The 27,205-nt window shown below is 37.7% G+C and overlaps 1 protein-coding gene across 1 annotated transcript; it reads left to right on the top strand.

The window, feature by feature from the left end:
• The first annotated feature begins 4,369 nt into the window (after nucleotides 1–4,369).
• PSMC6 (proteasome 26S subunit, ATPase 6) lies at nucleotides 4,370–25,260 on the top strand. The gene is made up of 14 exons (XM_070419579.1): nucleotides 4,370–4,489; nucleotides 5,754–5,833; nucleotides 5,927–5,966; nucleotides 6,218–6,270; nucleotides 8,586–8,653; nucleotides 8,881–8,995; nucleotides 12,529–12,616; nucleotides 14,823–14,884; nucleotides 14,973–15,096; nucleotides 15,564–15,625; nucleotides 17,330–17,450; nucleotides 17,846–17,926; nucleotides 21,886–21,957; nucleotides 24,768–25,260. The coding sequence occupies exons 1-14, from the start codon at nucleotides 4,405–4,407 to the stop codon at nucleotides 24,884–24,886; spliced, it is 1,170 nt and encodes a 389-aa protein (XP_070275680.1). The 5' UTR covers nucleotides 4,370–4,404; the 3' UTR covers nucleotides 24,887–25,260.
• Nucleotides 25,261–27,205: the final 1,945 nt, after the last annotated feature.

Raw genomic sequence — 27,205 nt, 5'->3', positions numbered from 1 at the left:
TATTTTCCACTGATTTTTAGAGTGAAAGGGAGGGGGAGAGACAGAGAGAGAGAGAAACATCAATGTGAGAGAGACACATTGATTGGTTGCCTCCCCCTTGAGCCCTGACTAGGGCCTGCAATGGAGGTATGTGCCCTTGACTGGGTTCCAGTCCAAGGGCCAATGCTCTAACCAGCCAGGCAAGACTAAACACATTGTTAAAATGAGGCAGCTTTTCATTCCAAGAAGTACAAAACAGTTTTACAATAAAGCAAACCTAACTATACTATATTGCTTGACTTACATTACCCCACAGTAAAAAGACAATGTTGGATAGCCCTAGCTGGTTTGGCTCAGTGGATAGAGCATTGGCCTGGGGACTGAAGGATCCCAGGATCGATTGCTGTCAAGGGCACAAGCCCAGATTTCAGGCTCAGTCCTTACCAAGAGGCAGCCTATCAATGATTCTCTCTCATCATTGATGTTTCGATCTCTTTCTCTCCATCGGCTTCCTCTCTGAAATCAATAACAATATATTTAAAACATAAACAAATTTATTTTTAAAAATGTTGATAGTGATTTAACCAAAACTTGAATATATTGTATGCATGGAGGATGAAGGTAGGGACAGTGGGGATCTAGAGTGATATGAGTGCTAAATCTTTATCTTCCATATGGGGAAGTCAAAAGATAAATCCTAAAGTTGATCTATCAAGAAATAGCAGCATAAGTATATTATTTAGAAATATGGAGGTAAATATATTTAAAAAATGTTTAAGAATTGGGGAATGGAGCCTACCTCAAGCAAGAGACAATTTCCCAGCAGATTCCCTTTGAATATCATCTGCAGCATCAGCTTTTCCTGGTTGTATAGCAGACAGCCTTCAGATTTGAACTGGAACTTTAGCTCTCCTGGGCCTCCAGCTTGCCATCTGACCAGCAGATATTGAACTTGCCAGCATCCATAATCACATGTGTGAATCCTTACTTTTTAGATATATATATATATAAAAGAATTGGGGAATAGTGCCCAGCTGGTGTGCTTCAGTGGTTTCAATGGTTGAGCGTCGACCTCTGAACCAGGAGGTCATGGTTCAATTCCCGGTCAGGGCACATGCCCAGGTTTTGGTCTCAATCTCCAGTGAGGGGCATGCAGGTGGCAGCAGATCAATGATTCTCTCTCACCATTGATGTTTCTCTCTTTCCCTCTCCTTCCTTTCTAAAATCAATAAAAATATATTTTAAAAAGAATGAATTGGGGGAATGGGACTCTGGAATAGAATAAGGTGGGGCAGTAGACACCTCTTTTATAACCTAAACCTTGTAGTACCTTTTTAAAAGAAAAAGAAAAAGACTAAAGAAACTATCTTTGTGTATTACTTTGATTAAAGAAGAGTATTTCCAAAAAGCCTACAAATTCTAACTTCTATTTCTACCTCAAGATCTTACTGCTTAGCCACAGACATATTTAATTAAGTCCATTCTGGTAGGTATTTGGGGGTGGATATTTGGGATGACAAATTTCTAAAAAACTGGAGTGTTGTGGCTATGTGGGAGTAAAAGTAGTTGCTACTTGCCTGTCTGGTACTGTTTCCCAGCCTCTCTCTAGAAAAATGTCAGTTCCTGTCCGATTAGTTGTCTATCACTGTACAACAAATTATCATAAAACTTAGTGGCCTAAAACAACAAACATTTATCATCTCACAGTTTTTGTGGGCCAGCAAGTCAAAAACAGCTGAACTGGGTTATGTGACTCAGCTTCTAAGGATGTTGCAATCATGACTGGGGCTTCAGTCACCTAAAGGCTTGCTGGGCTCCCTCACATGGCTGCTGGCAGCAGGCCTCAGTTTCTTGCAGGCTGACCTTGGCCATTGGGCCTCTCCATAGATCTGCTGGTGTGTCTTCATCACATGACAGCTGGCTTCCCACTGAGGGAATGATCCAAGGGAGAATAAAGAGGAGCCCCAATGCTTTTTATGACCTGGTCTCTAATTATATACTGTCCCTTCCTCTGTATTCTATTTGTTCAGAGCACGTCACTAGATCTGACGAATGGTGGGGGGAAAGTGTACGTATTTTAAAACCACACATCCATCAACGTTACATTATAGGTAAGTAGGAGACTATCCTTAAATAATTTTTGAAGATTTAAATCTAACTCATCACTGCTTGTTATGACATCTCTTTTATTGACCCTTCCCCCCCCCCCCCCGCAAAAAAAAAAAACAACGAGTTAGCCCTACTTTCTCATACCTCTTCTTTTCTACTCTGTGATATTGTAAGTTCCTTGAGTCCTGATGACATTTCTTAGTCTTTCTGTATCTCTGCTTACTTATCATGGTGTCTGGCATACTCACATATTTATTCATTCAGGAATTTATCTATATAACCATCTTCGGGGGATACAATAATGAGCAAGAAATAGTCACAGTCCTTGTTTTCCTGGAACTTATAGTCTACTGGAAGGAAATGACACTAACCATTTAATCACACTTATGAATGTATAATTACAACTTGAGCTACATTTTCTGGTGGGGAGGAATAGAGTCTTACAGGGACATATGAAAAAGGAGCAGGGCTGTTCTGCTGCAGACATGGGGAAATGGATAGGTTCATCTGAAGTTGGAATTTTGCCAGATGGGTGAGAGAAAGAGAATATGGGTCAAGGGGGTCTGAAATATTGGTGTTGAAATAACACATTAGTATGTGCTCATAAATAGTTATTGAATTGAACCAATGTGCTGTCTTTTTTTCTCTGCTTTATCCTCTCTTCTTTACTTCTTGATGTCAGAGGTGCTATATTTTTATGTGGATGGACTCGTTTGACCAGAATAGTTGTAGCTGAGTGGGAGAAGGGACTATTCCTGCTCAATTCATTTTCCTTGTTTATTGTCTGCTGCAATTCCCAGTTATATTTAGAAAAACAGACTAGAATAGTCACACAACACATATATTTTTCCAAATAAATTTGAAGACATCGCTTATGTGAGTTTGATAACTTAATTCACATAAATTTACACTTTATACATATAGATAGGGTATTCCTATTTAAACTCAAAATTCAGAGCCAGTGGATAAGATGAAATCGAATGGACTCTATTTGGAGAACTTGACTGATTCTACTGGAACAACAATAAATGCTCCCCAAGAGCAAGGCTGGGAAAGATACAGCTACAGAGACCTATCCCGCAAAAATTGAGGTCATTACTACCCTTAAAATAAATAATTTAAAATAACATTATTGAATGCTTACTGTGTGTCAGACTTATTATGTTAATGGCTATAGGCATATCATCTTATTTAATACTCTATGGCACCCCTATGCGATAGGTACAATTATTATGCTCATTTTACAGATTATTGAAAGATTAAGTAATTTGTCCAAAAGCACAGAAATCTGAAAGACAGTTCTATCAGACTTCATGTTTCTGACTCAGCCTACGTGAGCATCTTTATCTTGTGCCCCACATCTCCACAATCCACCCCTTTCCGCTCTTGTTGGCCTCCTTTTTGTTTCTGAAACGAGCCAAGGTCTTCTTCACCTTAGGATCTTTGCACTTGCTATTTCTTCTCTTTGGAAGGTTCTTCTCCACTTTGTTGCACAACTGGGTCCTTATTTGAGATATCTGTTCTAAATTAGTTCTCCTCAACTTGCTCTATAACATTACCATGTTTTACTTCCAGCACAGCCTGGCTAGTTTAGATGACTGTGGTACTGTGCACTGAGTTGGAGTCCCACTCAGGGCACACACTAGTATACGGGTGCCCCCGTCAGGGCATGCACAGAAGGCAACCGAAGGCAACGGATCCATGTTTCTCTCTCTCATTGATGTTTCTCTCTCTGTCCCTTCCTCTCTAAGCATATCCTTGGGTGAGGATTTAAAAAAAGTATTTACATTACAGTATATAATTCATTACGTTCTGAGATTATTTATTTTCATCTCCCCACTAGATTGTGTACCCTTAGTACCTCTTTCACTGAATGAATAAATGAATGAAATAGTCTCCTTCCGTACCTAGAGGTCCTGGATAGTAGGACTGCGTTATACCGATAGGCCATCAAAACTATATAGAGAGATTGCACATTCCCTACTTCACTCTGAACTCAGCTTATTGCAAAGTCTTTCGTGGTTCCAGGACAGCAGTGATTTAAGGATAGCGAGGTCTCTTGGAATGACCAGAATAACAGCACCCTGCTTTACCCAGCCTGGCCAGCAGGGGGCAGTGCGTTCGGAGGCCTCCTTTCAGTGCACGCCTATGTCCTGGAAAGGAGAGATGGAGTAGGGAGGCGGGGCCAACAGGAAGGGGCGTGGCTTCCCACGAACCCGCCCTCCCAGGGAGGCTGTCCCCGCTCGCCCCGCCCCCACCCCCGCCCGGGCGGCCATGGCCCTTCCCGGCATCCCCTATGAGCGACGGCTTCTCATCATGGCGGACCCTAGAGATAAGGCGCTGCAGGACTACCGCAAGAAACTGCTGGAGCACAAGGAGATCGACGGCCGCCTCAAGGAGTGTGAGTGCACCTCTCTCCGCACGGCCTCGGGCCTGGGCCCGCTCCGTCTCGGACGCGGCGGAGGCCTTGACGGAGCCCGGCCCCCTGGCCCAGGCGATGGGCAGGCCTCAGGCCAGGGGCAAGGCGCTTTGTCATCGCGCCCCGCGGTTGGGAAGCAGAGCCTCCGCGGGCGGGGACGTGGCCCGGTCTGGTCCCGGGGACAGAAAGAGCATTCCCAGCTCTGAGATGGGGTGGGAGGGGACCCGGGGGGCGAGGGGCAGTGGGCCAGGGTGCTGCCCGGCGGGGGTGCAGGGTGGGCAGGGTGGGCGCGGGCCCGGCCCCGAGAGGGAGAGGCGGGGGTCAGGGACCGGCTGCAGCAGGAGACGGCGCTCGGGTAGCTGCTTGTTGGTGGAGTGGAAAGCCGGCGAGGGGCTTGGAGCGAGGCCGCCGTCACAGTAACCTCGTCTTTTCCGTGCTTGGAGTGGTACCCCCGCCAGGCACACGAGTTTCCCTTAACTCTTGAGCTAAAAGGCCGCTTGTAGGTTTTTAATAGTGCACCTTCATGCCATCTGCTTCTGCGGAGCACCAAACCTGTTGCCCTTCTTTAAGGTAGAAAGCCAGAGAGCAGTCATAATAACCCATGTGAGCAGGGGAAGAGGTGAGGAAGGGTCTGACTTGTATCCTTTGGATTTGTAGTGGCAAATCCGGAAGTGTCACAGTGTCGGCATCTCTCTAGAGCAGCGGTTCTCAACCTGTGGGTCGCGACCCCTTTGGGGGTCGCACGACCCTTTCACAGGGGTCGCCTGAGACCATCGGAAAACATGTATAATTACATATTGTGTTTGTGATTAATCACTATGCTTTAATTATGTTCAATTGTAACAATGAAAATACATCCTGCATATCAGATATTTACATTACGATTCATGACAGTAGCAAAATTACAGTTATGAAGTAGCAACAAAAATAATTTTATGGTTGGGGGTCACCACAACATGAGGAACTGTATTAAAGGGTCGCGGGCATTAGGAAGGTTGAGAACCACTGCTTTAGAGTGTAGCCTAAAATGTATTGCCGATCAAAAAAAAATGATGCTTTCTCTGTAACATGTCATGTTTAAACGTGTCACCTGTAAACAGCGTTATTTCTTTTGTGCTTTGATATATTGGATATGAAATATATGTAAAATGAAATAGACAAGTAAACTTAAGTAAAGTGAGACTTAGTAACTTAAACCCACTAAGATTATTGTTTAATTAAAAATGTTCAAATTATATGATTTCAGTAAGGGAACAATTAAAAGAACTTACCAAGCAGTATGAAAAGTCTGAAAATGATCTGAAGGCCCTACAAAGTGTTGGGCAGGTAGGTAATGGAGTTTGCGGTGTAAGGGGTGAAGATAATTGCTTTGTTTTTAAGCTGTTGGCTAAAGATAATGCTTTCTTTTTTCTTTCTTAGATTGTGGGTGAAGTACTAAAGCAGTTAACTGAAGAAAAATGTAAGTGGATTACATTGTTAATTAATAAGAGAAAGAGTGGACTCTCCCCCACCAACTTTTGAAATGCTTATAATGCTTATTATTCACAATAGTGAAGGTAGATGCTATTCTTGCATAGACTTAATAATTTTCTTTCAACTATGTATTGTCTTCTTGGAGGACAGAAATAAAACTCAACCTGACATCGATGTGGGTATATTTCATTTTACTTGCTATTTTTTAAATGTTTTCTTTCATTTTCTTTTCTCTAGTCATTGTTAAAGCTACAAATGGACCAAGATATGTTGTGGGTTGTCGTCGACAGGTAACACTTTAAATTTGTATAGTGCTTTATAATTGGCCAAGGTACATTCATAAAAGTTATTTAATTCTTGAGGTAAGCAGGTCAGGTATTACGTCCATAACTCCCAAAAGTGGTTTGTTAAGATATAAACTAAAACTATGGGCTTTGATTCCTGGTATTCTCTACTTGCTACTATACTTAGTTGCCTCCGTTAGCTCTACACACTTAGAAATCAAAGACTTTTATGTTCCTTTCAGGGCCCTCTGGATGCCAAAAGTTGGCATTTCTGCCCTAGCCAGTATGGCTCAGTTGGTTGAATGCCATCCCATGGGCCAAAAAGTCGCCAGTTTGATTTCCAGTCAGGGTACATGCCCGAGTTGTGGGCTGTATCCCCAGTAGGGGCATACAGGAGGCAGCCGATCGATGTTTTTGTCTCTCACATCGATGTTTCTCTCTTCCTTTCCCTTCTTCTCTCTCTAAAAAATCAATTAAAACAAAATAAATAAGAAAAAAGTTGGCATTTCAAAGATACTAGTATGAGGGTAAGGAAGTATTTGAAAACTGGAAAATATTGGAAAAGCCAGAGTATATATTTCTTATAGATATTAATGTTGAAATAGCTTCACATTAATCTCATTTTAGCTGTTTTTCAGGTATCTCACTTGTAATTTTTTTCAGTTTAATCTATTATATTTTGCCTGCTTCTACTTCATTGTAATTGATACTAAATCCTAACCTTAGAGCTCTTTGCAAAATTCTGTGGTAAGTAGTTAGTAATTTGTATGATTCTGAAATTATATTGGCAAGCAGTTTTTTAATCTATGAAAAAGTAACTTTAGCCTGGCTGATGTGGCTCAGTGGTTGAACATCAACCTATGAACCAGGAGATCACGGTTCAATTCCCATTCAAGGTACATGCCTGAGTTGTGGGCTCCATTCCCAGTGAGGGGTGTGTAGGAAGCAGCTGATCAGTGATTCTCTTTCATCATTGTTCTTTCTCTCTCTCCCTCTCATTTGCTCTCTGAAATCAATAAAAACACTTTTTCTTTTTTTTTTTAAGTAACTTTATTTATGGAAAGTAACATCCTGAATGTGAGGTCGAACCTATTGGATAGATACTACCCAATTCTATCCAAATAAGTTACTCTGCCCAAATATACCAATAAATTGTTTAGTATAGTTCAATCTAGTACAGTGGTCGGCAAACCGCGGCTCGCGATCCACATGCAGCTCTTTGGCCCCTTGAGTGTGGCTCTTCTACAAAATACCACATGTGGGCGTGCATGTACAGTGCGATTGAAACTTTGTGGCCCATGTGCAGAAGTCGGTTTTCGGCCTGGGCGAGTCTATTTTGAAGAAGTGGCGTTAGAAGAAGTGGGGGTACGTTCGCTGAGGTAGACCCCTCAGATTGAGGACGTTTTTAGCAAAGGCCAGCTTAGGAGTACCCTAATCCTATATAATAAAAGCCTAATATACAAATTGTCCCCTGGACTGGGAGTTCAACCAGGAGTTTGACCAGGGTGCAGGGCCAGCAGCGGTGGCAGCAGGCGGCCGGCAGAAGGGAGGCGCCCCCGCCGGCAGCCACTAGGGACCCTGCCTATGCACGAATTTCATGCACTGGGCCTCTAGTTAAGCTAATAACAATGTACCTACCTATATAGTTTAAGTTTAAAAAATTTGGCTCTCAAAAGAAATTTCAATCGTTGTACTGTTGATATTTGGCTCTGTTGACTAATGAGTTTGCTGACCACTGATCTGGTATAATCCAGTTAGCATAGTGTCTGGCATATAGCAAAGGCATGAAATGATGGTGGCTGTTTTGTTTTTAACAGTTTACTAAAAATCTCTAAAGGGGAAACAATGCATTTCCCCCTTTTCTTCTATGGTCACGTAATACTTTCTTCCCAAAAGGTATAGTTTTTAAAATAAATCCAATGGGCGCACCACTTTCCTTCTCCCAAAATGTTCACTTAACAGATTTCTGTATAAATGCTTTGGTAATAATCACTGAAGTCACTGTAATACAGTGCCTGAGTGCGAATGAGTAGAACTATATTAATGAGCCTTTGAAAGTAAAATACTAAAGGCCATTCCTTCTTTAAGAACAAGGTCATTTACATCTCAAACTTTATGTATTGGTGATTTCACATTTCATGCTTAGATTGCACAAAAGGGGCAGATGGAAATAACTTTGAATTATAATGTTTACAGCCTTCTGATGGCATGGTGCTAATGATCTAATATTAGTATTCTCTCTGCAGGGTAAAAATGATTATTTCGCTTCTACATATTCTCCCCTTTTTAAGTGTTTAACTCCTTTTGTTTTACAAAATTAGCTTGACAAAAGTAAGCTGAAGCCAGGAACAAGAGTTGCTTTGGATATGACTACACTAACTATCATGAGGTAAGTTTCTGATTCTAATTAGTTTATTTTCACAGAGGGAAAATTTTATCCAAAATATGTTTTTAGAGATCACTGAATATTTTGCCACTTCTCCTTTTACTAATTTCTAATTAGTTTAAACATCTTTAAATAAAATCACCAAAATGTGCTCGCATCATTTATACTTTTATCTGTAGGCTGAGAGAAAATTCATTTTAAAAAGAAAAATACATACCTTGTCATTATAGGTATTTGCCGAGAGAGGTGGATCCATTGGTTTACAACATGTCTCATGAAGACCCTGGGAATGTGTCCTATTCTGAGATTGGAGGGCTATCAGAACAGATTCGGGAATTAAGAGAGGTTGGTAGTGTATGCTTTGTTTCTGAACTTAATAATAAATACTATTGGTTTTAAGATTCCTGAAGGGAGAAAGGGGATGAAAAATTACTTTGTCCAAATAGTGGTTACTGAATATTATACATTTAATATTCTTGCTGAGAAGAACAGTACTGAATTTCTAGCTGTGAAAATTATATGTGTTTGTTAATGTGGAGATAATTTGGTGTTAGAAAAATCCTGCTCTTTTTGACTAAGAATCTATCTTCTATGTATTTATTTTTTATATATATAAAAGGTTAATATGCAAAGTATCCCTCGGGGTTCAAGTGGGAGTTTGATTGCTCACTATGACGTGTGCTGACCACCGGGGGGTGCGGCACGGAATGAAGGAAGGCCCCGGCCAGCAGCCAGAAGGTCCTTATAGGCCCTGATCGCCGGCCAGACCTAGGGACCCTACCCGTGCATGAACTTCGTGCACTAGGCCTCTAGTAATTGATTTAATTTGATGCTCATGCCTCTGTGATTTTATTATCATTGTAGGTTATTTGGTCAAAGCACATTTAGATAATGTGTAATATAGTTTTTCCCATACCCTTATTATTGTCAGCTTCCTACCCTTATAGTAGAGTAAGTTACCTGTGCCCTAAATATTTTCTTTTGGTAAAGCTGTTTACTGCTGTTTAAGAAAAATACTGGCTTTAAGGTGGCTTAAACCTTGAAGCTCTTAGGTGAAGAATCTAATCAGGATTGCCTTGCTTCATGGCACAGGTGGCTCTTAACAATTATCGTTAAAGCAAATTGATTATCCTATTCATTTCAACCTAATTTAGTATGGAAATATTTAGGAATGAATGAAGATACCGTATTTTTCTGTGTATAAGACACCTCCATGTGTAAGATGCCCCCATGTATAAGACACCCCCCACTTTTCCAAACCAAAATTAAGAAATCAATATCTTAAACCTAAAACAGGACACATTTTTATTTAATAATTACCACAGGTAATGTTTACATATTAGTACTATGATATTATGCAGCATATCATTTATTCAGCCTCTGTTGCATCACTGCTCTCCTCTTCATCACTATTAGTTCCAGTCATATCAATTTCTTCAACTTCTATTGTATCACTGCTGTCTTCTGAATCACTGTCTATGTATGTGAGATCATTCTCATAAACTGGTGGCATTTTCTGAGCTAACTTTGTTCGTGTTCTCATGGCCAACCCTTCTCTCTTCATGAAATTGAAGCACCATTTTGCCTTTCCTGTAAAATCAACAATGTTCATTTTGCTTGCAAACATTCTTGCCAGACATTGAATAAGCTTGGTTGACACACATAAGCTACTCTGGCACTACTCTATAATCCAAGTCTTAAGTCTGCTCCAAGTTTGACCATTTTGCTGGTTTTCCTCTTAGGCCTTCTTCTTTTTTGGCATCTTACGGAGTTGTTCTTCCTGTTTTCTCCACTGTCTGATCATACACTCAGTGGGAGGAGGTCCAAATTGTCTCTCTGCAGCTCTATTTCCATGCTCTTTTGGATAGCTGATTACATTCAGTTTGAATTTTGCAGAGTAAGACAATCACCAGTTTTTATCTTTTTATTTTTTGACATCTTTATGGGCTCAGAATGCTGATGTCAGTAATAATAAGGCTCGTGATTGGAGGAAGCCTGTTTGACAAGGTATGAGTGTTTCCCTCGTTGGCTGACTTCCGTGTATAAGATGTCCCTCAATTTTCAGTGTAACAATTTTAGGAAAAAATAGCATCTTATACATGGAAAATATGGTACTTGGAATGGTGTATATCATCTGATTTAAACCCTAAGCCAATAGTTTTCAGAGTTTAGTATATTAAGTTTTTAGAACTCTTATTAAAATGCAGATTGCTGGGCCCTCAGCATGGTTCTGATATAGTAGGCTGGGAGTGGGACAAAGGAATTAGCATTTAAACAAGCATTCCAGGTAATTATGTAACCAAATTGTTTTTTGACCCTAGTTGAGGAAGCATTGACCTGAGTGTAAATTAAAGCCTGTTTTTCTCACTTTGTAGTTAATGAAAGGTCAACAGGAAAAGTGCTTCATAGAACAGTGAAATCTTATCTTTAACAGTGATTTGCTGCATCAGGCATAGGAGCAGAAAGAATCTCTCCCTCTCTCTTTCTCACACATACACCCAGTATATACATATGCAGTACCCTTTTCCATCTACATACACTTCAGAATATTGATTTCTCACACTTTAGACACAACTATTCAATAGATGTTTATCTCTCAAGTTACTGATTCTGTAAAGAGATTAAGTTGGGCAGGCAAACCCTCAATTTTTCTGTTCTCCACTTTTTTTTCCTTGAATCAGTCTTAGTAGGATCTTGAAAGCAAAATACTTGGTTCTTTTAAAGCTGCTATGCCAAAATGCCAAAATACGGAAGTTTATATACTTTTTTACTTAGTAGCAGTTATAACTTACCAAATTCCCCATATTAGATTTATTTTGTACTAGAGCAGTGATGGCAAACCTATGACACGCGAACTCATTTTTTTGGTTGATTTTTCTTTGTTAAATGGCATTTAAATATATAAAATAAATATCAAAAATATAAATCTTTGTTTTACTATGGTTGCAAATATCAAAAAATTTCTATATGTGACATGGCAGCAGAGTTAAGTTAGGGTTTTTCAAAATGCTGACACGCCGAGCTCAAAAGGTTTGCCATCACTGCACTAGAGGCTCAGTGCATGAAATTCATGCACTGGTAGGGTCCCTAGCGGCTGCTGGCTGCCGGCTGCCGGCTAGGACCTTCCTTCCCCCAGCCGCCTGCCACCCCTGCTCCCTGGTCTAACTCCCAGTCGAACTCCTGGTTGAGGGGACAATTTGCATATTAGGCTTTTATTATATAGGATTGTATTCCCAAATGCAAAATAGTATATGTCTTTTGATTTTGATGCTTAACTGATTGCTGTTGTAGTGGAATTTTTTTCATTGAGGTAAACTTACATTAAATAAGATGCATAGATTTAGCCCTAGCTGGTTTGGCTTAGTGAATAGAAAGTCAGCCTGCAGACCAAAGGGTCCCGGGTTTGATTCCAGTCAAGGGCATGTACCTCTGTTGCAGGCTTCTCCTAGGCCTGCAGTGCAGGAGGTAACCAATTGATGTATTTCTCTCTGCCTTTTCCTCTCTCTTCTACTTCCTCTAAAAATCAATGGAAAAATATCCTCAGATGAGTGTTAAAAAAAATTATAGATTTAAAGTGTACAGTTCAAATGTGTTTGGACAGATTATATACCTAAATAACCATCACTCTAGTCAAGTGTGTGGTTTGTTAAAATAACCACACACTTTAATTAATTAATTTAAAAATACTTAACATTTTTTAGATGTAAGAGATATCTAAGAAAAACTTCTAATATAAATAGTTTTACATAACATGGGATTCTAGATCCAGTATGAATTGTGATGTGTATACCTAACTATACTGATATTTTTACTTAAACTATTTGAAAGTACATCAAAATCTTTACCAATGTTTAAGAAACATGCAACTTCTTTTCTAGGTGATAGAATTACCTCTTACAAACCCAGAATTATTCCAGCGTGTAGGAATAATACCTCCAAAAGGCTGTTTGCTATATGGACCACCAGGTTGGTATTAATTATGTCCACCTCACGAATGAATGAATCAAGGAATAAAAAAATAAGTTGGAAATTTCATGTGGGCGGTTCCAATCTCCACAGGGGAGATAGGAGATGTATGTCTGCTGTCTCTCAGCATGCTTAGTCCCCTTGGGCCTCATAGGATACACAATTGACCCTTGAGCAACATGGTATTGGAGGCACTGACACCCGCCCCCCCCCCCCCCCCCCCACACACACACACAGTCAAAAATCTGCATATAACTTAAAATCCCTTGGTATCCTCAGGCATTGGTTCTAGGACTTACAGGGACACCAAAATGTGCAGACGCTCAAGTCCCTTACATAAAATGGCATAGATCAATGCATATAGTTGGCCCTCTGCGTGTGCAGATTCCCAACTGCAAATGAAAACAGTACTGGTGCTTATTGAAAAAACCTACACATTAGTAGACCTGTGTGGTTCTTAACATGCCCTATAGTTCTAGTGTATTGTCCTATATGGTTCACAGACCTCTGGGTGTCCCTGAGACACTTGTTGGAAATTTGCAAGGTCAAAACTTAGTTTCATAATGCTAAGATCTTAATTGCCTTTTTCACTGTGTTGGTGTCTGTGCTGATGGTGCAATTGCAAGGGGTAAAACTGCTCATGTAGCTTGATTCAGTTAAGTCAGTGACACAAAATGGTGCTAGTAGTCAGTGTGTTTTTGACTGTTCACACTCGCAGTTTCACTTTAAAACAGTGATTCCCAAAGTGGGCGCTACCGCCCTCTGGTGGGCGCTGCAGCTATCCAGGGGGGCGGTGATGGCCACAGGTGCATTTGTTTTAACTTTTTTTGTATTACCTTTCTATTCTGAGTTCAATAAATAGTTTCATAATTTCAAACTTCAATGTTTCTAATTTACACCTTTCTTTACTATATTTTACGAGAAAGGTAGAAACATTAATACATATATCTTTCTGTTTAATTGCTATTAAAATTTAAAAAAAATTAATTTCCAGGGGGCACTGAGCAATATTTTTTCTGGAAAGGGGGCAGTAGGCCAAATAAGTTTGGGAACCACTGCTTTAAAATGTCCTTGGTGAAGTAGTAAAAATTGTTGTTATTAAATCTTGATACTTGAATAATATCTTTATTCTGTGTGATGAAATGGAAAATACATATAAAGTACTTCTATATATTGAATAGGATAGTTAATCTTTTGTGCATTTATTTGAGTTGCTAGCTGAATTAGCTGAAAGGATAATTTTTAGTTAGTCTGTGGTTATCAGACTGGTTATTGGTTGTTTAGACTAATTATTGGTTATCTGGCACATGCTTTTCAAAAGTAAATGAAGTTTGCCTGTCATACAGAAAACAACTGACACCATTTGTAGCCAGTGATAAAATTTAACCTTTCACGGGAAAATTAGTGTTTTAAAACCTTACATCTGGCATTATGAGCTTGACAGCTTTCTACTACATACTTAAAAGGATGAAATTGGTGATGATATTAACAAATGTGGTCTTTTTAGTATTGTATAATGAAAAATACCAACATTTTGGAGATTTTCATAACTCACTGAATGAATAGTTTCTAAATAATCAATACTTGATATACAATATCATGCATGGGTTAAGATCCATTTTGTGTGCAGAATAGACTAATGTGTTTTAATGTAACAAGTTTCTATTATAATCTATAAATAGGGTTTAATATAGTTATTTTTTTTTTTTATTAATCACCACCCAAGGATATTTCTTCCATTGAGGTATATATTTTTTTAGAGAGAGTGGAAGGGAGAGGGAGAGACAGAAACATCAATGTGAGAGGGACACAATGACTGGTTGCCTCCCACATGTGTCCCGACCTCGACTGGCCTGAGGATCAAGCTTGTAACTGAGGTACGTCCCTTGACCAGAACTGAACCCGCAACCCTTCAGGCTGCTGGCTGCAGGCCAATGCTCTAACCACTGAGCAACCAGCCAGGGGCTGACATATTTCTAAAGTTACTGTATTTGGTGTGCTTAAAATAAAATTACAAGAGATATTTTGAATAAAATTAAAAATTTTAATATTGAAAGTAAAAGTATTATGGAATTTTCACTGGAAATTCTGTTTAGGACTTAGCTTCCATTTTGCAGCATTTACTATCCAAAGGATTACAATCTTAAAAGGCTTTTGAAGTTTGTTTTACTTTCCATCTAATTAAGACTTCTTTTGCCATTCCTAGGTACAGGAAAAACACTGTTGGCACGAGCTGTTGCTAGCCAGCTAGACTGCAATTTCTTAAAGGTAAAGGGAAGATTCTTTTTTGTAGATGTTGAAATTAAATTTTATTTGAATTATCTTATGTTTACTTTAATGTTTTTTCTTTAACCAGGTTGTATCTAGTTCTATTGTAGACAAGTACATTGGTGAAAGTGCTCGTTTGATCAGAGAAATGTTTAATTATGCCAGAGACCATCAGCCATGCATCATTTTTATGGATGAAATAGATGCTATTGGTAAGAGTAACTTGTTTTTTTTCTTTTTATCCTCACCCGAAGAAGGGAGAGATCTATGTTAACATCAATCGGTTGCCTCCTGTTTGCTCCTGGACTGGAAATCGAACCTGCCATCTTTCGGTGTACAGGATGACGCTCCAACTGAGCCACCCAGACAATGCAAGAGTTACATCTTTAAAAATGTATTTTAAACTTTTTTTGAAAGTGTTAGGAAATTTTTTTTTAATCTAAAAGAACTTGTTTCCCTCGCCTCTCATTGAAACTTCTGTGAAGTAGCAAAATGAATTGGATGTTGACATTGAAAAATAAGAAATGTTATACTAAAATCATTGACTTTGTCAGTATAATTCTTACTACTTAATTTTGACCTTACTGGTTTTAACCCCAGCCACTAGTCATATTTTGTCTTAAATGATGTTTATAGAAGAAAAGAGTAACGCATATGATATTCCATGTCATTTTTTTAGGTGGTCGTCGGTTTTCTGAGGGTACTTCAGCTGATAGAGAGATTCAGAGAACTTTAATGGAGGTAATATTTGGTAAAGGGGTTTTATAAAGAAATCAATGTTTATTGAATAAAGAAGTGAACATTGGATAATTGAAGGTCAAATATGTGCAGTTTATTTAATTATTTTTTTAATTTTAATTTTTTGCTAAAAGTATTACAAAGGGTATTACATATGTGTCCTTCCCCCCCCTCCCCCAAATATGTACAGTTTAAATGAAGAATATACTTAAGTATGAAATTTGAAAATACTGACAGGAATAAACATACTTCTCCACATATATCTCTAGTAAGAAAATGACTACTGGAAAATAAGAAGGGTATCTATAAAATGCCCATTTGATGTACAGATGTACTATTCTGTGTCACTTAGATATTTAAATTGTATATTGTACTACTCATTTTGTGAATATGATCTTGCACTAGTTTACTAAGACATTTTATGATCAATGGACTTAGTGAAACTGGTGGCAATAAATGAGTTACGATTATGTATGAGGCTGCTCAAGAAATTACTAACACTTTCCTCTCGTTATATTGCTGAGAATGAGAGGAAACTATTAATTGAAGAAGATGGATGATGGGATATTAGAAGGTACATAAAGCCTTTATCCACTTAAAAATCTGAAAGTGATAGCAAGATCCTAAATACATTTCCCACTTCTACAAATAGAAGCTAGGTAGCATAGGTAATGCAGTGTCAAATTCTGTCTGAGAATGGGTGTTTGAAATTACTTTTCATAAATTAAACTCATTTGTTCACAGGGTATACAGTGTTTTAAAATTATAGAGTCTCTTAGAAACCTTAAATTGAGGTATTTTAAAACAACACTGATACTAGTTTTATTCTTTAAATTTATATGTTAGCTAACGTATTTTGTGAAAGAAATAGACATGTGAGGCTAGCTATATTTTTAAAAGTTTGTTGACTGCAGTTAGGTTTTTCAACATTTATGCAAGAAAGCTTTAGGAATAAAAAAATGTTTAGTGTCTCATATTTATATGTATAGTAGAGTTATTTGAAAAGACATTTAATGGATTTATTATCAGATTTGTAGAATAATCATTATATCCAGTTGTCCTAATGTAAATTTTATGTCAGACATACCATAAGCACTTTATATGTTAGATTTTATTATTACTTGTTTTTTTTAAATTTTATATATTTTATTGATTTTTTACAGAGAGGAAGGGAGAGGGATAGAGAATTAGAAACATCAATGAGAGAGAAACATCGATCAGCTGCCTCCTGCACACCCCCTACTGGGGATGTGCCTGCAACCGAGGTACATACCCTTGACTGGAATCGAACCCTGGACCCTTCAGTCCGTAGGCCGACGCTCTATCCACAGAGCTAAACCGGTTAGGGCTTTATGATTAGTTTTTATTTTTAAAAGTAATTAAGTGAAAAAATCTTGAACATTGGAAATCAGATCCACATAATTTAGTTCATAATTTTTGACCGGATGGAAGCTTCCAGACTTAGTAAAACTACCTCATAGCTATAAAAAGATACATAGTGAAATAATCTTAAAACTTTGAAGATGGAAAGTATATTCCGTAAAATAAGAGAGAAAAAAATCGGGTTCCATGAAATGATGATTTCGAAGATTATCTGTAGGCAATACATTTCATGGTATTAGGCATATAAAAATTGTGCCTGTATATTTTTTAATGATTGGAATGTTTTGTAAAATCTGTCTATAATTTTTATAAATATATTCTTAGTTACTGAATCAAATGGATGGATTTGATACTCTACATAGAGTTAAAATGATCATGGCTACAAACAGACCAGATACACTGGATCCTGCTTTGCTTCGTCCAGGAAGATTAGATAGAAAAATACGTGAGTTAAGGTTCTTTACTTGCTGTCCATTTCCCTTTGTCTATGTTCAGTTCTCTCTCTCTCTCTTTTTTTAAAATATGTTTTTAATTGATTTCAGAGAGGAAGGGAGAAGGAGAGAGAGAGAGAAACATTAGTCAATGATGAGAGAGAATCATTGATCGGCTGCCTCCTGCACGCCCCCTACTGGGAATTGAGCCCGGAACCCAGGCGTGTGCCCTTGACTGGAATCTAACCTGGGACCTTCAGTCCGCAGGCTAGTGCTCTATCCACTGAGCCAAAACAACTAGGGCAGTTCTCTTTCTATTATTTTTCCTCACCCCCTACTGTATTTAAAAAACAAAAACAAGCAAACAAAACTGACTGCAAAAGGATTTCTTAAAATTTCTTATTTTCAGATATTGACTTACCAAATGAACAAGCAAGATTAGATATATTGAAAATCCATGCAGGTCCCATTACAAAGCATGGTGAAATAGGTAAGAAAATAACCTATTTTTATATATTATTTACATTTGGTAAATGAAGCAAAAGGCTATTGTATATCATTGGTAGCCTATCGAATATCTAGTTTTAAATTTAGCAAACATAGTGGTCTTAAATTTGGCTAATATTTATTGACATCTACTGTATGTTAGCGATTGTTTTAAGTGCTGGGGATATAGCTGTGAACAAAACTGACAAATTCCTGCCTTTATAGAACTTACATTCTTGTCAGGAACAACAGATAAAGTGAATAAAATATATAGTATATTGGATGATGATAAGTGCTATAGAGAAAAAAATAAAACAAGGGGACTAGGTAATGCCAGGAGCAGGTGTGCATGCATGCGTGGGTGTGTGTGTTTAAATGGAAGTGGGGAGGGGGAAGGCCTTACCAAGAGGTTGATTTTTTTACGCAATGATCTGCAAATGTGAAGGAGCTAGATAGAAATATTTGGGGGAAAATCATGCAGAGTGAGTAGCAAGTAAGAAGACTTTAAAGCAGATATATGTCTGGAACATTCTAGGGGCAGCAAAGAGGCAAGGTGTCTGTAGCAGAGTAAATGGGACATTAGTACTAAGTGAAATCATAGAAGTAATAGGGACCAGATTGTGTAGAGCTTTACTGATGCCATACTGTAGGAACTTTGACTTTTATTTGTGAAGATATGGATGCCATTGGAGGATTGTAAGCAAAGGAATGATTTTACTTTGTTATGTTTTAACTTTTTATTATAGAAAATTAGAAATACATCAAAGTAGAGATAAGAGTATAATGAACTTCTAACCCTAGGTACTCACTCATCCCCCAGCCTCAATAATTATTAACTCTTTAATAATTAGTTTCATCTGTAACCTCGCCCACCCCCTTAACTTCTCTGGATGTATTTTTAAAATAGAGGTGACAGAATTTGCTAATGAACTGAATGTCGGGTGTGAACTAAAGGGAAGAACCAGGGAAGACCTAGGTTTTTTACTCACACAACTGAAAAGCTGAAGTTACCATCAGTAAAAACAGGGGGAGACTGGAAAGATTAGGTTTTAAAGGGAGAATGAGTTTAATTCTGGGTATATTAAATTTGAGATGCCAATTAGATATCCAAATAAAGATATTGATTAGTAATTCTATATGCATCAATAGTTCTTTGGGGGTGGTCTGTGCTGGAGATACAAATGTGGACAATAGCATAAAAATGATTGTTAAAGTCTTGAGATTGGATCAGATTTCTGAGAAAGGGAATGTGGATAGAGAAGAGCTTCAAAAACTGAGCTAATTCTGACATTAGAAAGTTGAGATGCAGAAACATTAAAGGAGGCGGCGAAGGTGTCCCAGAGGCAGGAGTAGAACCAGAAGCTGGTGGTGTCCTGAAGATGAGTGAATGGTTAATAGGAGGAATTAATTCCCTATCAAATGCTGATAGTGGGTTAGATAAGAAGAGTTCTGAGAATGGACCTTTGGATTTTTGGAGATCATTGGTGACCTTATCAAAAGCAGTTTCTTTGGGATGGTGGGAACTGGGAATGAAACCCTACTTCAGATGGGGCTTCAGAGACATTGGGAGGAGAGACATTGAGTTTAGACATTTCTTTCAAAGAAATCTGTAGGAAAGAGGAGAAGAGAAGTAGAGCTGTATCAGAAATGGAGATGAGGATTTGGGGGAGTTTTCTTTTAAGAGGCAAGAATTTAATTTTTATGCTGATGGGATCCAGAAGAATGAGAAATTAATAGTGTACTTTCCTTGAAGAGAGGTTGGCACTATCTATGAATATAGACTTCATTTACAAGAATAGGAGGGAAGGCAGAATATTATAGATGCTTATGATGACAGTTTCTCAAATATGGCAGGAACTTGGGAATTTTTCTTTTGAATACTTTTATTTTCTAAATGAAATAGGAAGCAAGTTCAGAGTGAAGACTGGAAAGGAATGTTAGAGATTTGAGGACAGAGGACAAGTTATAAAATAGTTTTCTATAGATTTGAAAGACTAGACTAGGGTAGAGGCCAGCAAACGATGGCTTGTAGGCCAAATTCTGCCTTCTGTTTTTGTAGAATGACAAAATTAATTTGTAAATAAATTTATATTATAACACAACCATTTATCTGTCTGTCTATGATTGCTTTCCAACCATAATAGCAGAAATTAGTAGTTGTTTTTTCTTTTTTTAATCCTCACCTAAGGATATGCTTTTGAATTTGAGAGAGAGAGAGAAAGAGAGAGAGAGAGAGAGAGAGAGAGAGAGAGAGAGAGAGAGAGACAGAGAAAGAAGTATCAGTGTGTGAGAGAAAAATCGATGGGTTGCCTCCGACTGGGGATCAAGCCTGCAAGCCTGCAAACTAGTTATATGCCCTGACCGGGAATCGAACCCATAACCTTTTGGAGTATGGATGATCTCCAACCAACTGAGCCACCCAGCCAGGGCAGAAATGAGTAGTTTTGACAGAGACCATATGGCCTGCAAAGCCTTAAAAATATTTACTATCTGGCCCATTACAGAAAGTATGCTGACCCCTGGACTATGGGAATCTAGTAATTGTACTAAAAGCCCTTTAGAAATTAATGGTCCAGAATAATTACAAATAGTTGATTACTGCCTCTTAATTTTTTCATTGCTCATGTGAAAGAATTTTGAGCTGTAAAGATGAGCTGAACTAAAAATGTCAATTTATAGGTTTCCTCCGATACTGAGCTCTTGCTAGGTACCAGCTGTTGTGTTAACCTTGGGAATTCCTATTCTCAGGAAGTTTATAATTTGGACCTGAATGAAGCTAATTAATGAATTATCTGTATGATTTCTTTCTTTTATTTAAATTTTTTAAATTGATTTCAGAGAGGAAGGGAGGGGGAGAGAGAGATAGAAACTTCAATTATGAGAGAGAACCATTGATTGGCTGCCTTCTGCACGCTCCTCACTGGGGATTGAGCTCTCAGCCTGGGCATATGCCCCAGCCGGGAATTGAACCATGACTTCCTGGTTCATTGGTCCAGGCTCATCCACGCTGACTGGGATATCTGTATGATTTCTAATAGAGATTGACATACTCTAGATTGCCTGATAAAGGGTGTCCCATCAGAGCTACTCACATTGTAGCAGTTGTTTCTCTTTCTATTCCATATCAAGTCTATTACTGCTATCAGTTCTTCATTTTAAGTCTGTCATAGAAAGGTTACTTAATAGTCATTATCATAGATCTGATATCACTTGGAGCCTACACAAAAAAAAAACCAGAAAAGCTACCCGGTGCTTAATTTAGCATTTGAAAATTCCATATGATAAAATTATAGCTGATGACTATTTTTGGCATATTTATAGTTGGCTTATGAGATTAAATTCCATTGTTGCTACAGTTGTTTGGTGTCTTGGTTTATTTAAATTAAATATTTGATTACAGTTTTAATGAGTTATAGCTTGACAGATAATCTGAAGTTCACATGTGTATAACTTTTTTAAAGATGTTTTCAGATATTGAGGATATTTCTTGGTTTTAAAGTTTCAGAAGTATGTTTATTTCTTCTTGGTGTTGGTTTACTTAGAATATAGGGTTTTTTTTGTTTTGTTGTTTTTTTTTTAATTTTTTTTAAAAAAATATATTTTATTGATTTTTTTACAGAGAGGAAGGGAGAGAGATAGAGAGTTAGAAACATCGATGAGAGAGAAACATCGACCAGCTGCCTCCTGCACATCTGGAGATGTGCCCGCAACCCAGGAACATGCCCCTGACCGGAATCGAACCTGGGACCCTTCAGTCCGCAGGCCAACGCTCTATCCACTGAGCCAAACCGGTTTCGGCTAGAATATAGTTTTTGGTTGTTAGTATTGTGTAATGTTAACAGAGTTGATGCCTAGCTGATCAAATTCAAAGTAGGCTCTTCAGTTTAAATTTTCCATTTATGAGCATAAATCAAAAACAGATCTTTTTAAAAAAATTAATTTCCAGTGCTTTTTCCTAACCAGATTATGAAGCAATTGTGAAGCTCTCAGATGGTTTTAATGGAGCAGACCTGAGAAATGTTTGTACTGAAGCAGGTATGCTTTTAAAGTAGTATAGTGTTTGCTATTGATTTGATTTAATTTGCTCAGAATGTGTTGAGTTTGTCTAAAAGCAGAGCCTGGGCTTTGTAAGGAGTTGGGTGCTTTTTTTTGGAGGGGGGCGGGGGGGGGGAGGGGAGAATGATTCCAAGAAGCAGGAGGGAACAGGGCACGTGAGATGGGAAAAGGAAATGCTATTATAAGAGTGCACCATTGAGGTAGCTGCTCTAGGCAAGAGAGGGCTGATTTTGATGAGATCCAGAGAAACATACCAGAATGCCATTTAGCATTACCCAGCTGAAATATTGGGAGACTGGCATTTATTTACCAGCTCTCATCCCCCATTGGATGAGATTTGTCCTTGGGAATGTTAACTCTTTTGCACTTTGGATGCCTAGGGTAGAGTGTGGAAAGACAGGCATGTGATAGGATACTGGTCCCCTGAAGTAAGTCTGAGGCTATACAGAACTGTGCACCCACACCCGTGGCTGAAATGAGACTAGGCCAGCACCAGAGAAATCTCCAATGTGGATAACATGTTTTCTGATGCTAGTCTGTCAGCTTTGAAAGTTTGATTTATGAATTTTGTGTTCGTACAGCTTGTGTAAATGTAATCATTTTAAATATAATTTTCTCTATGGGTTGTGTGATCCTTTTTTTATTTCTGGTACCAAGTGGCTTTAATACCCCACATAATAGTCAATTAGTTTTTGTCCTCCACACAGAATCTGAAAATCAAAAAAATTGATTTCTATGATAAGTGTTACAATGTGTGATTTCCTCTTTTTCCATATCACCTTTGGCCTTATTTTAACATTTCTTATACATTCACACAATATTTAAAGGCATGGCTTTTCCATAAGAGTATCTTTGTGGGTATACTGTGATTCTGTATCTGAATCAGAAGATGTTCAGATCTAGAAATTCAGTTTGAATCAGAGTAAATCATGCTCACAAAGACTTAATAATGAACAAAAAATAATATTTAAGAGGTAAACTATTATCTGGTTTGAATTACTTGAAGTAATTTATGACATTCTCTTTCCAAAGTCTCCATTGACCAAATTATCAAAAGATTGCTTTAGGTAAAATGGAATCCAAACAAAAGGTCTCATCCCCCATTGGATGAGATTTGTCCTTGGGAATGTCATAATCTTAAAGGCTGATACCACCAAATTATGATGATCTCCATTTTTTCAGCATATATAAAGGAATGATTTTTAGCTATTTCCAACAAAGCTTTTAGCTTTTTAACGGTGGAACATTGATATCTGGAGACATATTGAAATTCTTTGGAGTATTTTTGTTAACATATCTTCCTGTAGGTTAAAATACACTATATTCAGTTATAGTTGTCTTTTCCTTTCAAATCCAGAGATTATCATACTTTCTGGATTAGACTACATCTCAGATTCACTCATTTACTAAGCAATTATTTGGATTCACAGGTTTGGAAAAATAACTTGCCTAATTTAGTTGTAGCCTTCTAGACAAGTTTTAAAACTTCAGTATTAAAAAAAAAAAACCAGTTATTTCTATTCACTTGATTTCTGAAGACAACATAGAGTAGCTATTTTTAAGACTCCTTGTAATTAGAAATCTTGAAAGGGAAGAAGATAGGAAGTAACCTTTGAAATCTTTTATTCAAACCCACTCATTTTATATATGAGTGAAAATTCAATATAAGCAGATCCTCAATGAAAATATTAGTAGGATTCATTTAATTAGTAAATAGGGATACCTTATTGGCTTTAGCTTATGAAATTAGGATCCTCTCATAACCTGGGACCCATGATACAACTACATAATGTTAAAAAGAAAAAAACACAAACAAAAAACTTTTACCCCCTTGTCAGTTATTTGACAAGTAACTTGTCAAAAACTTGAAGGAAAAAATTGAATTACGATACTTGAATAGGGAAGTTATAATATCAATCAATTTGTATATAATTAAGGTAATTTTAATACATGAATAATGGCATTGAGTTTGGTTAAAGCGTACTGTTCACTTTCTAAAAATTCCTATTCTCTAACCTTTTGATTATTAACAAGTCAAGGCTATCAGAATTACTGGAGGTGTTTTGTGTTTTCCCAAACCATACATGGGTTACTTCCTTCTAAGGAATTGCTACTTGTAGCGTAAAGAAACTGATGCTTAAAATGTGTATGTTTGGTTTATAGTTGGATTTTGTTTTGTTTTTTCAAGATGCCATTGGATACAGGGATTGTGTGATTTAGATTTTAAATATTCAGATAATTATCTTGTTTTCTAGCTTTTGATTTGGAAAATAATGTTCACGATAGCTGGAAAGTCGTTGAACAGTGATAGTGATTTTTAACAGATCAGAACTGCTGATTCAGAAGTAGTAAATCTACGCTCCTTCAACTTTACTAGTACTCCATAGAATTACATTATTTAGTTTCCTTATAATAAAGTAGAGACCCAGTGCACGAAATTCGAGCATGGTTAGGTTCCCTAGGCCTGGTGGGCGATCAGGGCCAATTTGCAGGGCAATCGGTGGGGGCCATCAGGGGGCCCCTGCTGGCACCCGCTTTGGCCAGCCTGGTGCTGCCCGCTCGCTGGCCCCACCGCTGCTGCCGGTCACCTCCCTCTGTGGGAGGGGCCTGTGGGCTGGGGGCAGCTCCTGCGTTGAGCGTCTGCCCCCTGGTGGTCAGTGCATGTCATAGTGACTGGTCATTCTGCTGGTCGTTCTGCCGTTGGTCAATTTGCATATTAGGCTTTTATTATATAGGATAGGATAATTCACATATTATATAAAGCAGTCACATTATTTTATTTTCCACAGGTATGTTTGCAATTCGTGCTGATCATGATTTTGTAGTACAGGAAGACTTCATGAAAGCAGTCAGAAAAGTGGCTGATTCTAAGAAGCTAGAGTCAAAATTAGACTACAAACCTGTGTAATTTACTGTGAGGATTTTGATGGCTGCATGACAGACATTGGCTTAATGTAAAAATAAAGTTAAGGAAAATAATGTATGTATTGGCAATGATCTCATTAAAAGTTATGAATAAAAACATATATGAATAACAAAAATTAGTAACTCAGTATTTGTACTTTTAAGATTGGTACAGAAGAAATTTGTATGTTTGTTAATGTTGCATTTATTGCAGCAGAAGTTAAAAGAGTGTGTTGTAACTTTTCATATTTGTTGTGTGAGCATTTTATAAAACATTGAAAATGGTTTGAGATAGTAGTACATTTCTATGACTTATTTTATATCATTTGTTTTCCTCATCCTAAAAAGTTGAATAAAATCTGTTTGATTCGTTCTACATATATTCTTGTCTTTTGTAAGAGTACATTTACTATTGTTCTTAAGGTTCTTTATTTAGTAAGTAAACTATTTAATAACCAAGATGAAGTTGTATTTAGGTCAGAGGTGGGGAACCTTTTTTTTTGCCAAGGGCCATTTGGATATTTAAAACATCATTCCCAGGCCATACAAAATTATCAACTTAAAAATTAGTTGCTAATTTGGTCAAACATTTAATTAAATCATCCCTAATGCCTTGGCAGGGCCAGACCAAATAAGGCCGGTGGGCCAGATGTCCCCCACCCCTGATTTAGATTGTTGGCTTTTTAGTTTTATTTCAAAACAGTACCCACACTGTTTTCATAACAGCATCTTACTGTGTTTTCATGTCTATATATCTCCTTTCAGAAAGTCTTTAATTTTCACCTACTGTAACTAGGCTGTATAATAGTTAATTGAAATAGTACTAACACATCCATAACCGTTTAGATTATAATTGAAAGTAATATTTGCTAATAAACGTTACTTGGTTTTTGGTTTTCTTAGGTTATATGAGATGATAGTTTCCTTTTTGAGAATGTTACGGTCTGGGCCCTCTTCCCAGAAAAGTTGGCACATAAGTATACATAATTTTGCACATACTAAAACTTAATATTTATTCTTTCCCAAGTTCACCCATGGACTCCATAGGTGTCTATGGATACCAGGCTGAGTGTCCGATGTAGGGGATGTTGATGTCAGAAATGTTCAAAACAAAAGTTCTGTTACCATACACAGTTCTTTCTCATATCATGTGGCAGTTAAAGATTTAATGTTACAATAGGAAATCATCATTGGGCATCAATTAAGATGATCTTATTAAAGGTGTTTAAAAAAAAGAAACTTGGCTTCAGTTTCATAAACACTAAAAAACAAACATTATATGACCTGGGTAATTAATTATACAATCATTCTTCAAAATAAAAACTTACTAACAGAGCCCTGGCTGGTGTGGCTAAGTGTTCAGAGCTTTGGCTCGGGCACCGAAAGGGCTTGGGTTTGATTACCTGTCAAGGACACGTACCTGGATTGTAGGTTCAATCCTAGCTAGTTGGGTGAGTTTGAGAGGCAACCACTGGATGTGTCTCATGTTTCTCTCTCTCCCCATCCCCCCCTTCCTTCCCTCCCACTCTAAAAATCAATGGAAAAATTATCCTCCGGTGAGGATTAATACACACAAACACAAAATTAGTGTATTGTATGCTTTTTTATAACTTTAAAAGAGAAAACAGATTACATAGTAGAAAAAATGGATTGCTGAAGCTAGCCACCTAAAACTCAAACCATTGAACAGTTCAATTTCTGTCTGTATGTTGACTTTTTCATAAATATGACAATATAAAAAGTAATAGGATGTTTGTGTTGGAGGGTCTAGGTCAAATATCCATGTGATTCTCTTTATCCACTGTAATTTGCAATTTAATTAATAAATGACTTGCTTTTTTACTTTGGTGGTGGTTGTTTTTTCAGGAATCAGTTTGGTATACAAACCTTAAATGTTTAAAGTGTGGGTTCTTCTAAGCTTGATTTTCCTCATCTGTTTAAATACAAAAAGGATAATAGTATCTCCCTAGGTCCAGAGAGAACATCATATACCTAATCTTTATTAACAATATAGTATTTACTCTGAGTCCTTTTTAAAAGATACTGAAAGCCATGTAGTTTATCACCATTTGAAATATTCATACCCTTCAAGTTAAAGGGAGAGACCTTTCTTCAGTATTATGTACAACAGTGGTTCTCAACCTTCCTGATGCCGCGACCCTTTAATACAGTTCCTCATGCTGTGGTGACCCCCAACCATAAAATTATTTTCGTTGCTACTTCATAACTGTAATTTTGCTACTGTTATGAATCGTAATGTAAATATCTGATATGCTATATGTGTTTTCCTATGGTCGCGACCCACAGGTTGAGAACCGCTGAT

The sequence above is a fragment of the Myotis yumanensis genome, unplaced genomic scaffold (assembly GCF_028538775.1).
Source record: "Myotis yumanensis isolate MYYU_CA2020_CCGP unplaced genomic scaffold, mMyoYum1.0.hap1 SCAF_1, whole genome shotgun sequence".
Taxonomy (NCBI): Eukaryota; Metazoa; Chordata; class Mammalia; order Chiroptera; family Vespertilionidae; genus Myotis; species Myotis yumanensis.
This window is presented reverse-complemented; position numbering and strand designations above follow the sequence as displayed.

Coding starts and splice junctions, on each gene's coding strand:
- PSMC6 (XM_070419579.1), top strand. CDS start 4,405: ATGGCGGACCCTAGAGATAAGGCGCTGCAGGACTACCGCAAGAAACTG. Junction 5,967..6,217: donor GCAGTTAACTGAAGAAAAAT/GTAAGTGGATTA, acceptor TCTTTTCTCTAG/TCATTGTTAAAGCTACAAAT. Junction 8,654..8,880: donor ACTACACTAACTATCATGAG/GTAAGTTTCTGA, acceptor TTGTCATTATAG/GTATTTGCCGAGAGAGGTGG.